This window comes from Perissodus microlepis, chromosome 20 (assembly GCF_051167445.1).
Source record: "Perissodus microlepis isolate ML-2025 ecotype Zambia chromosome 20, ASM5116744v1, whole genome shotgun sequence".
In the NCBI taxonomy this organism is placed as follows: domain Eukaryota; kingdom Metazoa; phylum Chordata; class Actinopteri; order Cichliformes; family Cichlidae; genus Perissodus; species Perissodus microlepis.
The window spans coordinates 2,806,935-2,821,267 of NC_140480.1; the positions used below are offsets into that span (position 1 = coordinate 2,806,935).

The following is a 14,333-nucleotide window of genomic DNA, read 5'->3' on the forward strand; positions in this document are numbered from 1 at the left end:
AGTGACATAGATTTCCTCCCGATTAACACGGTTATTACTGATTAGTGACAAAAAATGGGAGCCTGTTTTGGTACAGATTGTTCCACGTACTTTATTTTTCAGTCATATATCCAGTTACAGCAGTAGCTTCATAATGCAGTTACAATATTGGCCCCAAAAGTGGCAGAAGACCCACAGCTCCAGTCATCCACCCACGACAAATATAGGCATCATCATATTGTGCTAATACTGCACCCCACACTCTGTGAAGAGGCATATCATCCCCAGCAGCGGCGCACACCCCCTGGCCTCCCTTGCCCCTTCTGTTTCGTCTTACTTCCACTTAAAATGTCTGTTTTTGAGTCCTAGAGAAGCTTCTCTACACAAACCAATTCATTTTCAATCGATTTTTCTTCTTTAGCTATATAAAAAAAGAAAGAACAACCACAGTGAGAAAGCAAAGGCCAGCATCCCCAGGTTTCCCCTACAAAACATGAAAAGCAAAGAGTGAGCGGCAGTCGAGTGAGTATCTGTGTGTGTACACTCATTCCTCATTCAGAGCTAACATTTGCCCCCAAACACTGACACACAGTTGTTTAGCAGCAGATAGTTGAGTTAGAATATTGGCATATCTTGCGTCATTCGTCGCTCCTGTATGAAAATAGATTTTTTTTAAAAGCTTTATTTGTCCTGAGTGTGTCTGTTTAACCAACAACAGGGAGCTTACACAAACCTCCTTCAGTGCCACTAGCCTCTTTAGACATCTCATATTCTACCTCGGAGACTACAGTTGATATTTGGCCAGTGGCGAGCTTTTGTTTGAGAAGGGAGAGTATTGCGTTTAAGTGTTCCCTGTGGCTCACTGCATTTCTGCCCCGCACAACTTCATCAGACAAAAACTCCACAGATATTCACTGCACTGCATTGCTGGATGATTAAGGGCATGAGCGCAATCCTAGCTTAAATTGTAATGTAACTACTTTCACTAAGTGACACTAAATTGACTCTTTTTTTTCCCGTTTTCAAATTTCGATATGTTTGCAAAAACATCTACATAACAATGTGATTTTTTTTTTCCTTTTTTATTTTTTTCTCCTTTATTCAACTATGGAGTTTGTTTTTGCTACACCCAAATCTCACTGTGATCGTTTGTCGATAACAGAAAAGTCTGAATTCATAGCAATAGTACAGAGAAGGAAAAAAAACTACAATTTGCAACATTTTAAAATTAAGTGAAGTGGCTTTAAACCTGCACATTTTTCACATTTTCATATCAAACATGGTTCTGTAAGGGTTGTATTTACATTCAGAGGGAAAACAAATGGTCCCGGCTCTTCCTGTGACTTTACTCTCCTTTTACCTTTTTAGCTCAGATTATTTTCAGAAGCAAGTAAATACAGTGTCTGCCTAACCCTGAAAGGAATACATTCTCTGTTTGATATAAACAACTATTTTTTAACCTTTATCATATATCAAATGGCAGCCTTTACAACTGTCAACAATATCAGCTTGCATTGAGGAAGGTTTGAAAATAAAACTTGAGAGAGTGTTTGCGCACTAGACGCCACCCTCTTATCTGAAATATACATAAATACTGCACCTCAGTTTGTTTAGTATGAGATGAGCAGGTATGAAAGGTTGTTAATTAGAGACAATGTTTTAATACAGCGTAGAAAGAGACAAAGACAGCGATACAGAAACTACACATAGGTCTCGACACACAAAAAAATTACAACATCGTTTTCAAAAATGACATTACACTTCTGGTGGGAAGGCGAGAGAGTAATGACATCAATCTGGTGCTTTATGCAGACCCAGCAGGCACAGGAACTTATAAGGATCTATAATACTGTAATATGGCTAAATAGATAAGTGTAGATGCAGCTATATACACCAGATGCTACTCAGCATTTTCACAGCAAGTTCCACTTAATGCATCCAAATAGTAAGAAACTTGGCTTCACTTGATTTTGCTGAAAACATGTTAATCTATGAAATGTGCCGTAGCTTTTTATATAAATAGTATAGAAAACAATATGAAAAATGATTACGTAACAAAAAATGACACAACAACAACAACAGCAACAAAAAAATGATGTTTGGTATTCAAACACGCTTGTAAAATGAAAAAAATGTCACTGGCAAGTACAATCGGAGACATTAAATGGCAATTAGACAGACAAAATCATGTGGGAAGTACATCAAACATGATTCATATCTAAGATTCAAGATTTTTTTTTTACAGCAGCATTAGCTGTCTTGCTCCCTACACTGGGTTCTACCATCATCCTTTACTTTTAATGCACTACTCTGCATCTTTACATGACCATACCTACACCCCCTGATATTTCTAACTGTACAACATTCTGTCTTTATGCATCTGCGCTGTTGTTTGCTGAGAGAACGAAAGAGGAGCGAGAGAAATGAATGTTAGTCATTTTCATTAGTTGTAAACTGCACAGGAAAATGAAGGGAGGTCAAAGGGCATGTTCATGTCAGTCGGGCTTATATCACTATCGCTGTCCACTACTTTGGACACTCCTTTGGTCAATATAGTCTAGTCAATCAGATGGCTGCCAGGGACATCTGAATATGATTGTTTATTAGTCGTCGAAGTACAGATCAGCAAGTCAGTAGGGAACAGGAGCATATGGGCACATACGTGTTAACATATTTTGGTCTGATGGTCCCCGGTGGATGTGTGGGGGTTAATCGAGGATGGTGACTGAGTTGGGCACGCCATTGGTGGCGGGAGAGAAGGTAGTGGGGTTCAGCGGGGCGTTCTCTGGCAGGCCGTGGAAACCTTCTGGACCGCCACTGGGACGACTGATCTGGCTGGCCAGAGACTCATCCATGTTGAGCTCTGTGGTCATGGCACTGCTGCCATTGAAGTCGAGGTTGTCTTCGCTGTACAGCTTGCTCTTCTCACACAGGGACGGCTGGCTGGCTGTTCGCTTCTCCTCAAGATCACTGCAGCATGAAGAACAGAAGAGGCAAGAAGCAAGAAATGTTAACATGATACATACGAAAAATGCAGTGCTACATGCCAAAGGTTGAATATTATGTACTAATATTTTAAGTAATTTTTTTTTTAAATAGTCAGTTCCAGGTTATAAATCGTGACTATTTGCTTTTCAGGGTCTCACATTACAGTGAGGTGAACATTATTGGATTTTGAACTGTTGAGCATAATGCAATCAGTAAACAAATATATTACATTAAAATTAGTCTGAATGTTTATGGGAAGGCAGAAGGTAAGTGAGGCATTGGCAGAGATAAAAATTAAGTGGGTTAAGGATATTAAATCATATCGCAGCATACCTTTCTAGAGATCTGCATAACATGGGCAGGCATTAGGGAGGAGAGTGACAATGAAAGGAACAGAGAGGGTTAGGAAAACCAAGCAGTGCTGAGGGAATCAGGGCTGTGTTAGAAATCAATGTGCAGAAACGTAACAAAGCATTCAAGGAAACAGCATAAATTCAGATGACACACCTGTACTCTCCAAAAGTTTCATCCTTCATGGGCCGAGCTTCCGAGTCCATTGGGCCCTCCTCTTTATCTTTCACTGAGAATGTGACAGATTTCATTATAGTCAGATTTTAATCTGGCTTCTATCTAAAGCCACTGTAAGTCTCAGATCTCAACAGTGAAGTTTTATTAAAAAGCAAGATAACATCAAGGCTGCTTAGGTGGAGCAAAAAAGCTGGACTATCTGTAGATAGTATCAGTTTATCTGTATTATAGTTTTAAGTGCTCACTGATTTTCTAAAAAATATAACAGCCAATTAGAATGGCGGTAGGTATCATCAGCTTTATTATTTGGTTTGTCTTCACTTCTCTCTCATGTGAAAATTGCTAAAAGTCTGTTTTTTTCAGTCAGACATGGACCATTATTTTACGTCTTTTGTCTTTTTCAGAAAGAGCCAGAGATTATTCCTTACTATCAAAGCAAGGAAGTGTAAGCTTAGAGGTCTGTCTCATGTTTGACATGACAGCTGCATGAGAAAGCAGGTTGAGTGAAATGGGACAGATATTTACAGTTCAGATCAGAAAGTTAATCAAACTGTTTGGGATTGATTTAAAAGAACACGCAATATTCTCCCCAGTCAATATAATATATTTACTGTGGTGCAGTAAACCAGTAAGTGTTTCGCTTCTTTTTCTACAGCAGCGTCGGACAGCTTTATGGCTCCAGACCGGCCAGCATTGCCCACACAAAACTTGTGTGGGCTTTTAAAAAAAGGGAGAATGTCTGCTCATCAAGCTTCAGTTTAATAGCTCCTAATATTAAACAGTTATTAGGGTAGGTCACACTGACCTGAGTACTTTCCCCCTTTACTCCTCTTAATGAAGCAGAGGATGAGCAGGATCAGCAACAACAGCCCAATAGCGCTCACAACACCAATGAACCAGCCCTGTGTTGCAAAGCTTGGCTGCATCTCTGTTACTCCTTAAGAGAGGAAAAAAGAAGGTGGTAGAAAGAGGAGTTAGAGCTTTTTTGGTAACAGGAAGCAGGAATGAAATACACAGCAAATGGAAAGTATGAGACAGATAGGGAGACCAAGATAAAAGAAGGAGTAGAATCTAGAGCAAAGGAGACAGTTCATTATGCATTCTGACAGGCTGGCATTTCACCAGAGAACCAAAGAATACAGCAAAATACAGCAAACAAACACAAGTAATGGATCATTTCATATGGCTAACCAAGCTCTCTTTTCACAAAAGTCTTTGAAAGCACTTCACAGGCAGAGAAAGAACTGCAAGACACTCTCTGTAGGATCAGGCTTTATATTTTTAGCTGCGGGAAACCCAGAGGAGAGAGCAGTAGGGATAAAAGGAAAGAGGATGAATGAAGGCTCATAGTACCTGTTCCTTCTGTCTCGATTCCAGTCTTGAAGAAGGTTGTGTTGTTGTAGATAAATTGGAAAGAATAATAGGAGCCAGGAGTCAAGCCCTGGATCTGGTAGAAAGACTGAGAGGAGTTCACCTTCTCTGTCGTCTTCCATTTATTGCCATCTGCAGAAGCACAACAAGAAACCTGTGTCTTTTTCTTTTCTTGTTCAGGATTGTGTAGCTACTCCCACAAGGTAATAATCCTTTTAAAAGGTTGAATGCAAAGATGCGTAACTTATGCACAGATTAGTGTGAATATTATACCGTTCTTGTTGCGGTATTGGATCTGGAAGCCAACATTCCTGCGTCTCTTTTCTGGTACCCAGCTAAAGTTAACTGCGTTTTCCCCCACAGACAGGCTGATGTTCATAGGAACTACTGTAATGCATTCAGACAAGTGCAAATCAAATTTTTGTTTAATTTAATAGCTTTTACATATTAAAAGACTGAATCGGCTTTATACCTCCATCCAGCATAGTGGCACCCTTCATCGTTGTAGGTACTCCATCCCCAGCAGCAGTCCGCCCCCTGAGGTAGAAACGGTAGTGGCTCTTATGGTCCAGGTTCTTCAGGGTGATGTGGGTGACTGTGGGGTCATCTATTGTCTCCACCTGCATGGGGCTGTCATCACTCTCTGTAACTGACCACAGCAGTGCCAAAAAACCATTTAATCACTTTTTGGTTGTCAACACATGTATGGATAATGTATTGTTCATGGTGACAAGTAACTGACTGATAAGCTCATTAGGATGCTTTCCTTTTGACATTTTTAGCACTATTGATTTCACTGGAGATGCATTGCTCGTTTTTCCAATGTCTGATTGCAGCATAGAAGAACTTCCAACTTGTAGGATTTTACTCAATGTTCACTTTGCTGGCAAAGTTGAAATAGACACATGCTCACTCTGTTGGTACTGCAGCAGATATCCAATAAGTACTCCATTGGGTTGTCCAGGAGGTGTCCAGTGGAGGGTCATTTCTGTCTCTGATGGGCTGTCTAGGGTCAGGGTCAAGGGAGGACCAGGGACTAGCAAAAATACAAAAAATGCATGATGATAACGTACTTAGTAATATCTATCATCACATCGCTCTATCATCACCCCTTGCTACCAGTCTCATTTCTTTTTTCTTCATGCATATAGTTCTCCCTCTCCCTTTGCCATGTTTCTTGACCTCTTATTTTTATCATCTGCAGTAAAACATCTTTAACCACTTTGTCATCACTTCTCCCTTTTCTAGCCTCTTTAACTCGTTTATTCTCACCTCCCTCCGGAGTCTCAAAGGGCAGCGCCTCAGAGAAGGGTCCTTCTCCCTTTATGTTGTATACAGTCACCTTAAGGGTGTAGTTGGAGAACGGCCTCAGATCACTGATCACTTTCTTCTTCTCGTTGGGCTCCGTTTTCACCACCACAGTGCTTTCTAACTCTTGTGCCCTGCGGCCTCGGTGGTGGCTCCTATGCACTTTCCTGGTATAGTGGATCTGGCAAAAGAGGACATCAAAAATGAGGATTTCTTTTTTCATTTATATTTGGAAAATTACAGTTTATCTCAATTGCTCAGGCACGTTTCTTTGAACAGGTTTGAAGTCACTGAATCTGAAGATGAATCTCCCAAAACAGCTCAGTTTGGCAGGATAACAAATTATAAACATCCTCTGTTCTTTCTTGTTCTTTCAGGCTGCTACTGTTACAAGTCACCACAGTGGATCATCTCCCTTTATCTCATTGTATCCTCACCACCCTCTTCATGTCCTTCTTCACTTCATCCTTGATGGTCTTCCTCTTTTTTTCCTGCCTGGCAGCTTTATTTAATAAATCCACTCTTTCTCTGCACATGTCCTCACTATCTCAGTCTTTCCTCTCTAACTTTGTGTCCAAACCTGAGCCGTTGCTCTGATGTTCTCATTTCTAACCCTGTACGTCCTGATCGCTCCTTACCAAATTATTTTTGTTAGAAGGACAGTTTCCAAATCATCCATCACAGCAGGTCTCACTGCCATCTTGTAGACCTTCCCTTTCACACTTGCTGCTATCCTTGTGTCACAAATTACCCTGACACTCCACCCTGCCTGCACTCTCTTCTTCCCTCTCATGTGCTCTGTCCTTTGCTTTGGATGGTTGGCCACAGGTATTGAAACTTCTTCTCCTTGCTTCACCACCACACATCCTTATTCCTCTCTAACATTGTTGCAATCAATTAAAAAAAAAAATATTATCCAGTACTCATACTCATGGCTTACACCAACAGATTTGGACATTTATATGGAGTATTCTGCATGGATGATTTACATGCCAACATATTTTGGAGGCAAAAACTATCTGGATGATAGAAATGTGACCTATCTGGAACACAAGGACATATACAATAATTAAATCTCAAAACACACAAAGCTGGGATGAGACAATTGTTTAAGTGTTCTGAAACATTTGAAAGACCTAACAAAGAAAACAAAATGCTTTTCGTGATGCTCTTCATCGTTTCGACAGGTTTAGCTCTCATTCATTAACTGAGCCCAAGCAAATGAGGAAAACTGTAACATTTATTGCATTTAATTACATTTATATTATGACTCTGTTGATGTTCTCATTTGGTTCTCTAAGACTTTAAAAGCAGGGACAGAGCATTTACTAGAACATGAATCATAAAAAAACGAAATAAAAGGAAAGTTAAGGAGTATTTCTAGAGTTTGAGATATATTTTGAGAGGGAGAAAGGGCTTTACAACCTTGAAACTACAAAGTACCCTGACGCCACTAAGCTACGATCTGTCTGCCTCCACTTTAAAACCACTCATGTATTATTCATGCATACGTCAGGCCAAACAACAGATGCGATACTAGGGCAGTACCTTGTATCCCAGCAGGTGTCCTCTGACCGTCTCTTTGTCTATAGGTGCCCAGGTCACTTTGATTGTAGTGCTGTTTATTATTTCAACACCCACATCCATCGGGGCCTCTAAAGGAACTGAGCGCCAATGACAGACAGGAAGGAGACGGGTTAGAATGCCAAGTAGAAGAAATCCCAGGAAAAGAAAAGTGTGCTGAAAAAGTAATAGTTTTTTTAAAAATATAGTACCATCTTCTCCTGAGTAGCCTATGACTGGGTCTGGCTCAGGTCCCCTCCCTATCTCATTGAAAGCCTGAACTTTAATCTCATACGCAGAGAAGTTCCCGACATTGTCAACACGGAATGGCGGCTCTGTTACATTTTTCTCGTGCCAGTCGGGCCCACCTCCCACTGCTTGTCTCCACTGCACACAGTACTTGAAGCCAGGTCCGTGGACCTCGGTTTTGTTCATTTTCTGTAAAGATGGGAGCAGCAGCCAAATAAGACCATTTCTCAAATATTATCAGTAACCGCTTTGACCAAATGGTGCATTCAGGTAAGAGATATACCTTCCAGGTGATGACCAGAGTGTTCGGTTCAATGGACTCGCTCTTGACATCTTTAGGGTTATTATCTGGAGCTGGGATTAGCAAACAAGATGGTTTAGTGTTGTTTGGGATTTACTGTGACAGTTCATAAACATATAGCTAGCTGGCTTTTACCTTCAGCAGGTGTGTTGTATATTCCAGATGGTTTGCTAGGGTCGCTCTTGCCCACGTCATTGATGGCAATGATCCGGAAACGGTAGGACATGAAGGGCCACAGGGAGAGAACAGCACGTTCTTTGTTTCCGCTAACTCTGGCCAGCATTTTCCAGACGCTCTCATTCGAACTGTGGTCCTCAAACTCTACCACATACTCTACGACAAAAGTCAAGGAATGATGGAGAAAGGACATTATCCCAAGGAAGTAATGGAAACATAACTAAACACTCAACACTCATAAAGCTGCATTTGTGTCTGTCTTTGTCCCGTCTTTCTCGACTCACCCCGAACCGACCATGGCAGATGGCTGCCCCTCCCCTGAACCTGGTTCTGCCAGAGGTTTCTTCCTGCTAAAAGGGAAGTTTTTCCTCCCCACTGTCGCCATAGAGCTTGCTCATAGGGTGTCACCTGATTGTTGGGGTTTTCTCTGTTTTCTTTCTATTATTGTAGAGTATTTACCTTACAATATAAGCACCTTGAGGTAACTGTTGTTGTGATTTGGTGCTACATAAATACAACTGAACTGGATTTATTGTATAGCTATAAGGATAGCTATAAGCTTTTCTAAGCGATTTGAGCACTCAAACCGTGTGCGTGTCTGTCTTCTTGTGTTTTTTGTTATTGTTGTAGAGACAATCTGTTTACAGGTTGTCATGTTATGTGTCCCGCTTCCCGCACACCCCAAAAGGATGCCACGCTTGCCTAAATCAAACATTGTGTTTCTAGCAGTTAAAACATATCTAATATGGCAGATCTCCAGCTGTGTGCTTCATGTGAGAAAGAGCAACTGTGGACAATGTCCTGACCTAATTCTTCCATTTTCCCTATTTCTGTGTCTAATCCAATACTCTGAAGTAAGAGAAAGACAGCTGTGTCTGTGCATGTCTGTATGATTGTGTTGTGGGGGTTTTGCAGTCATGAGGATGTGTCCTCCTTGTGGTGACAGAGATAGGCTTAATATGTAGTTTTTAAGGTTAGGTGAAGTATAAGGTTTTGTACGTGTCAGTGCTTAAAAGTGTGCAACTATATGTGTTTGTACTACACCTGTCACTGGGCCGTTGTGGTCATCTCCAGGAGTCCAGCTGAGGGTGACAGTACGATCCTTAGGATCAGAGATCTGTAGGAGGATGGGAGGGTCTGGACGATCTGATAGGGGACATCAGTATTATTACTAGCATGACTACCTATGCACTACATGCACAATAAAGGTTTTAAATGAGTTTATTTCTTGTGGGGGTGGAGTTTATAACTACAGAATGATTTTAGGCCTGTTGTTTACAGGGTTTGGACATTTGTCGGTTTGTGGTCATATGTGGTCAGTGGTCTTACCCCATAAGGTGAGGGTACCCCTGGCTTCTGCTACATCCAGTTTTGTGATGATCTCACAGGTGTACACTCCCTCATCATCTGGCTGCACATTAGTTATTTTGAGATCCGGTCCTTCCATTGTATACCTGAGGAAATACAGTCATTGTCATCATCATCATGAATTACAATTTATTATCATCATCCTTCCCCTCTAACTCTTCATTCCCCATCCCAATAAACAAATGGCTCACAAGCATAATCATCCTTTCATGATTTCCAAAATGATCTTTATTTTCAGATATCAAAATGTCTCACTTTTCATCACTGTTGGAATCAGCCAGCTTCTGGTTGTTCTTTCTCCACTGAATGAAAGGAGGGTCGAGTCTGGGGTCAACGAGGCCCAGGCAGGTGAAAATGGCTCTCTCTCCAGCCCGGACCTTCAGAGCCTGTGGGGGTGACAGTATCACGGTCCTATCTGCAGAAGAAAGCAAACAATACAATGCTGAGACAAGCTGCAGGAGGTACAAGTAATAAATAAAGTTGCCAAGAGTTACTATGTCTCTAAGCATGTGAGTGTCACTGACTGAATATTTCCAGCTCAACACTGATTGACAAATTGGAATTTGGCACAGTGCAGGTGTAGATCCCGTCATCGCTGTGGGTGACGTTAGCGATCTCGAGCCACCCATTGCTGAGAGGGTTAACTCTGCGATCTGCTAGAAGGAAGGAGCTGTTTCTTTCCCTGTGAAACGCACACACACACACATACAGACACACACACTCATCAATTTAAAAACCAACACACACATCAGAAATTTGGCAGGTGATTTTTTTAAAAAAGGGGTTTTCAGCAACTGCAGCGGCTGATAAATTTAATAACTTAAAAGCCACTTTTCCTGTTTTACTACGAGGAGCAAAGCCTGACTGGATATTTGCCACACTGACAGAATTCACAGTCACAGCCCAGATGTAACAACACTTAGCTGTTAATTTATGCACATGAAGACCTACCCACGCAATAATATCACCTTTTTAGAATGTTTTAATAGGAAAATCTGCCAGCAAGCGATGGAATACGCAATACCGCCTCACCATATCACTTTTGGTTTAGGAGAGCCAAAGGTCTCACACTCCAGTAAAGCCTTCTGGCCCTCTGTATACGCATATGTATTCCCATCATCGGTAAGGATCTGGGGAGGCAGCTCTGAAACATCCCACAAAGACAAATGAGATACACAGAGAACAAACTCAAAATCCAGTTAAACAAACAGCACGTAACAACTAGCACTTACCGATGACATAAACATTGGTGTTTGTGAGGATGGTTCCATGTTTATTGGAGGCCCGACACTGATAGATGGCAGTGTCTCCAAAGTTCACATCCTCTAGGATCAGAGATCCGCTTGCTGTCAGAGTACGCCTAGGGTCCTTATCAACTCCTGTTAAAGAGTACACGCTGTCAGTACATCTTAAGTGCCAGGAGATGGTGGTGGCGCATGTTAAGGTGTGTGCACTGACCTGAGATGGGGACCCCGTTGATGGTCCAGCTGATGATAGGAGAGGGAATGCCATCTGCCTGACAGTCTAATCTGACTGTCTCACCTGGGGCATATAGCTGACTGACTGGCTCCTTGATCCAATAAGGTGCAGCTGCAAGTGACAGAATATATCAGTCCCGAATAGTACAAGCAAAATACTATAAGACTGAGTTTCTACTACCTACAAATCAACAAAAGCACAAAAAAATGAAGCAAGTGATCACAACACTGCTCTTTGTCAAAATTGTTGATTGAAAAAAGGTCATGGCGGGAGCTTCACAACACACTTTTTTTTATATAAAACCCTATGACATCACAAAGAGGCCATACACTTACGCAAAATATATCTTAAAATCACAAGTTTTTACAACTTGGAGAAGCCAAAGACTTCTTCAAATCCTGCGTCAAACATATGGTTTAAAATAATTAAATACAGCATTTTAGTATGTAATGGTTCAAGGTAATAGGGCAAAGCTCAGGACCACATGAATTAGGAAAAAGCTTTAGTTTCCCTCTCCAAACTTTTCAAGCAATATATCAGTCATGTTTTAGCTCTTTAAAACATAAATTTTTAATATGGTAAATGGCCTGTATTTGTATAGCGTTTTACTAGTCCCTAAGGACCCCAAAGCGCTTTACACCTTGCGATTACAAGGCGAACTCCCAACTCTTGAGCCACGAGCCCCTTAATATCCATTATATGACTTCACAATGACACAAAAAGATTAATACACTAAACTAAATTTCCATATTACCAATGCTGACATCAGCATAAAACCTAAATGTTTTAGCCCTTCGGGGACAGTTGCACACTCTGAGTGCCCTTGTTTATTATTAATTCTGGTTTGGGGGATTGTTTTTTGAGTTTTTTAGTTAATTACATTGATGCTTTCAGTTTTTGAATTTCTTGTGCAAAGTGTATGTGTTTTGTTGTGTGTTATCGTTTCCTGGTTTATATTCTGTAACATTTTTTCTCTGCAGCTTGTGTTAGTCTCATTTTCTCCATTAATTTCAGTTGTCCTCTCAAATTGTAAAAATTCCTCCTTGGAAAGCATGAAAAGTGAATCCTCCACTCTAAACCGTAAAGAGACTAAACTGTTCAAAAGTCATAATCTCTGGCGGCATGGGTGTACATAACTATAATTAGCACATCTGTGAAGGTACCATCAATGCCCAGCGATGTAAAAAGTTTTGTGTGACATATGCTGCCACCCAAACAACATCCTCCCCAGAGAAAGCATTCAGCGATATAAGGCCAAACCACATAACAACAGTCTCTGTGTCATGTCTGCAGTCTGGACCTGGCACGCATTGCAAACATTTGGCGCATCATTAATTAGTCAGGAGTTGGAAAACATTTTTGTAATTTGCTCAGACTAATTGGTCTCCTCAGTGCCCAAGAGTTTACAGAGTGTTGTTAAAAGAGGAGGCGATATAGCATAGTGGTAAACTTTGAAACTTGAAACATAAAAAAAGCACATTTTTTCAAGGAGCTGTGTTACATTTTTATAGAATTTTTTTTAAAAATGAGGTTGCACTTTAAAATGAGCCCCATTAGTTTCAACATGGAAGTTTACAAAGCAGAGCTATTCTTATGAAAGACACTGGGGAGCTGAGGAAATGGCAGGATCTGGTGTTTCTGCAGTTTGATTGTGTAGTGTGAACCACAAGATGTCTCTGCTTCTGTGGCATCTCTTGTGACTGATGTTATTTTTAACAGGCTCTCACAAACAACCCAAATTTATGGCAGTTCCAAAAAAAGTTAGTGAGGGAGGTCTCTGTCTATGCAGCTACCCACAGAAAACCCCCGAAAATATTCTAATGGTCAGCAAACCACATCATATATATTGAGATTAAAATATCAACCTAGAAATATGTAATGGAAAATAATAGCATGCTGTGTGTTTTTTCACTATCTCTCAAGATATATATATGTGTGTATGTGTGTGTGAGGGAATGAGAGTGTAATAGAGAAACGCAAGAGATATACCTTCCACAGTCAACATGTAAATGTGTTTGGTGTTTCCTTGGGAGTTCTCAGCTATACACTGGTATTCGCCCCCGTCACTTTCCGAGATATTAGTGAAGCGCAAGCGGCGGTCAAACATATCTTTGGTGGTCCGAATTTCTGACAGCTCGCCATCCCTCCTCATCCAGGACACTTCTGGAGTTGGACTAGAAAGGACGACATGTATGGAGGGATTAAAGAGAAGAGAGAAAAATAATGAGAGGAAGTGGACATAGAGTAAAGCAAGCAGGCAGAGAGAGAAAGAGAAATGTCGGAAGGAATGATAAGGACCATTAAGACAAGATGGCAGCAGGAAGCAGAGTTGGCAGGAAGAAGCGAAAGACATAATGGAATAATGCGTAGGGTGGGGTGGATGGATGAGAGACAGGTAAGATTGAAGGCTTAAGTTTTCCGATTAAAGGGGTTGGAAGCACACACACATGTGCACGCTGAGACACTCACAGGCCTTCGACGATGCACTCCAGCTCTAGTGTCTGTCCCCTCAGGGCATGGTACGTGCTGTGATGTCCAGTAGGTCTCATCATTTGGGGCCTTCTGTTCCGCAGTACCGAGTTGGCTGGACAAAGAGAGGAGGAACCACAAAGACAAAGAGAAACACTCATACATATGCATGGGTCATTTTTTTAGATTGCTCTGCTGCTGACACAGCAACCACTTTAAAGACTCTGAAGAACACAAGTAGAGATGCAGGGCGTGGATTCATGTTGATAGACTTTAGCTTTCTAACAAAAAATCATCATCTAGACTCTCTACACACACAGAGGTCTCATGTTAACATGTGCTCATCTTTCTGACCTCTAGTTGGGTCGCACTTGCTGGCAGCCACATCACAGTGTGAGCTGAATCTCATTATAATATGGGCTGAGCAGAGGAAGACCCCCTGCTGGCTCTGTGGGACCTACTGGATTTGGTCACTGCTTCGGTCAGCACAACATGCCACCACATGGTGATGTGTAGTTTAATTATGTGGCCTCAACTAATATACTGCATATGG

General features: G+C 41.3%; 1 protein-coding gene across 4 annotated transcripts in view; it reads right to left on the reverse strand.

Annotated features, from left to right (window-relative positions):
- Nucleotides 1-65: 65 nt before the first annotated feature.
- l1cama (L1 cell adhesion molecule, paralog a) overlaps nucleotides 66-14,333 on the reverse strand; it is a 43,241-nt gene continuing 28,973 nt past the window's right edge. For 3 of the 4 annotated variants that reach the window (XM_084917617.1, XM_084917615.1, XM_084917616.1), the window contains 22 exons: nucleotides 13,781-13,895; nucleotides 13,301-13,485; nucleotides 11,291-11,422; nucleotides 11,065-11,211; nucleotides 10,865-10,976; nucleotides 10,357-10,514; nucleotides 10,088-10,247; nucleotides 9,794-9,918; nucleotides 9,509-9,610; nucleotides 8,423-8,620; nucleotides 8,270-8,340; nucleotides 7,950-8,175; nucleotides 7,723-7,838; nucleotides 6,139-6,355; nucleotides 5,780-5,902; nucleotides 5,339-5,515; nucleotides 5,140-5,253; nucleotides 4,849-4,998; nucleotides 4,301-4,432; nucleotides 3,475-3,547; nucleotides 3,301-3,312; nucleotides 66-2,949 (listed from right to left, as the gene is read on the reverse strand). In XM_084917617.1, coding sequence (XP_084773743.1) covers nucleotides 2,688-2,949; nucleotides 3,301-3,312; nucleotides 3,475-3,547; nucleotides 4,301-4,432; nucleotides 4,849-4,998; nucleotides 5,140-5,253; nucleotides 5,339-5,515; nucleotides 5,780-5,902; nucleotides 6,139-6,355; nucleotides 7,723-7,838; nucleotides 7,950-8,175; nucleotides 8,270-8,340; nucleotides 8,423-8,620; nucleotides 9,509-9,610; nucleotides 9,794-9,918; nucleotides 10,088-10,247; nucleotides 10,357-10,514; nucleotides 10,865-10,976; nucleotides 11,065-11,211; nucleotides 11,291-11,422; nucleotides 13,301-13,485; nucleotides 13,781-13,895 — 3,107 coding nt within the window. In that variant the 3' untranslated portion in view covers nucleotides 66-2,687. The remainder of the gene's footprint in view (nucleotides 2,950-3,300; nucleotides 3,313-3,474; nucleotides 3,548-4,300; nucleotides 4,433-4,848; nucleotides 4,999-5,139; nucleotides 5,254-5,338; nucleotides 5,516-5,779; nucleotides 5,903-6,138; nucleotides 6,356-7,722; nucleotides 7,839-7,949; nucleotides 8,176-8,269; nucleotides 8,341-8,422; nucleotides 8,621-9,508; nucleotides 9,611-9,793; nucleotides 9,919-10,087; nucleotides 10,248-10,356; nucleotides 10,515-10,864; nucleotides 10,977-11,064; nucleotides 11,212-11,290; nucleotides 11,423-13,300; nucleotides 13,486-13,780; nucleotides 13,896-14,333) is intronic. The other variant, XM_084917618.1, reaches the window with a different exon arrangement.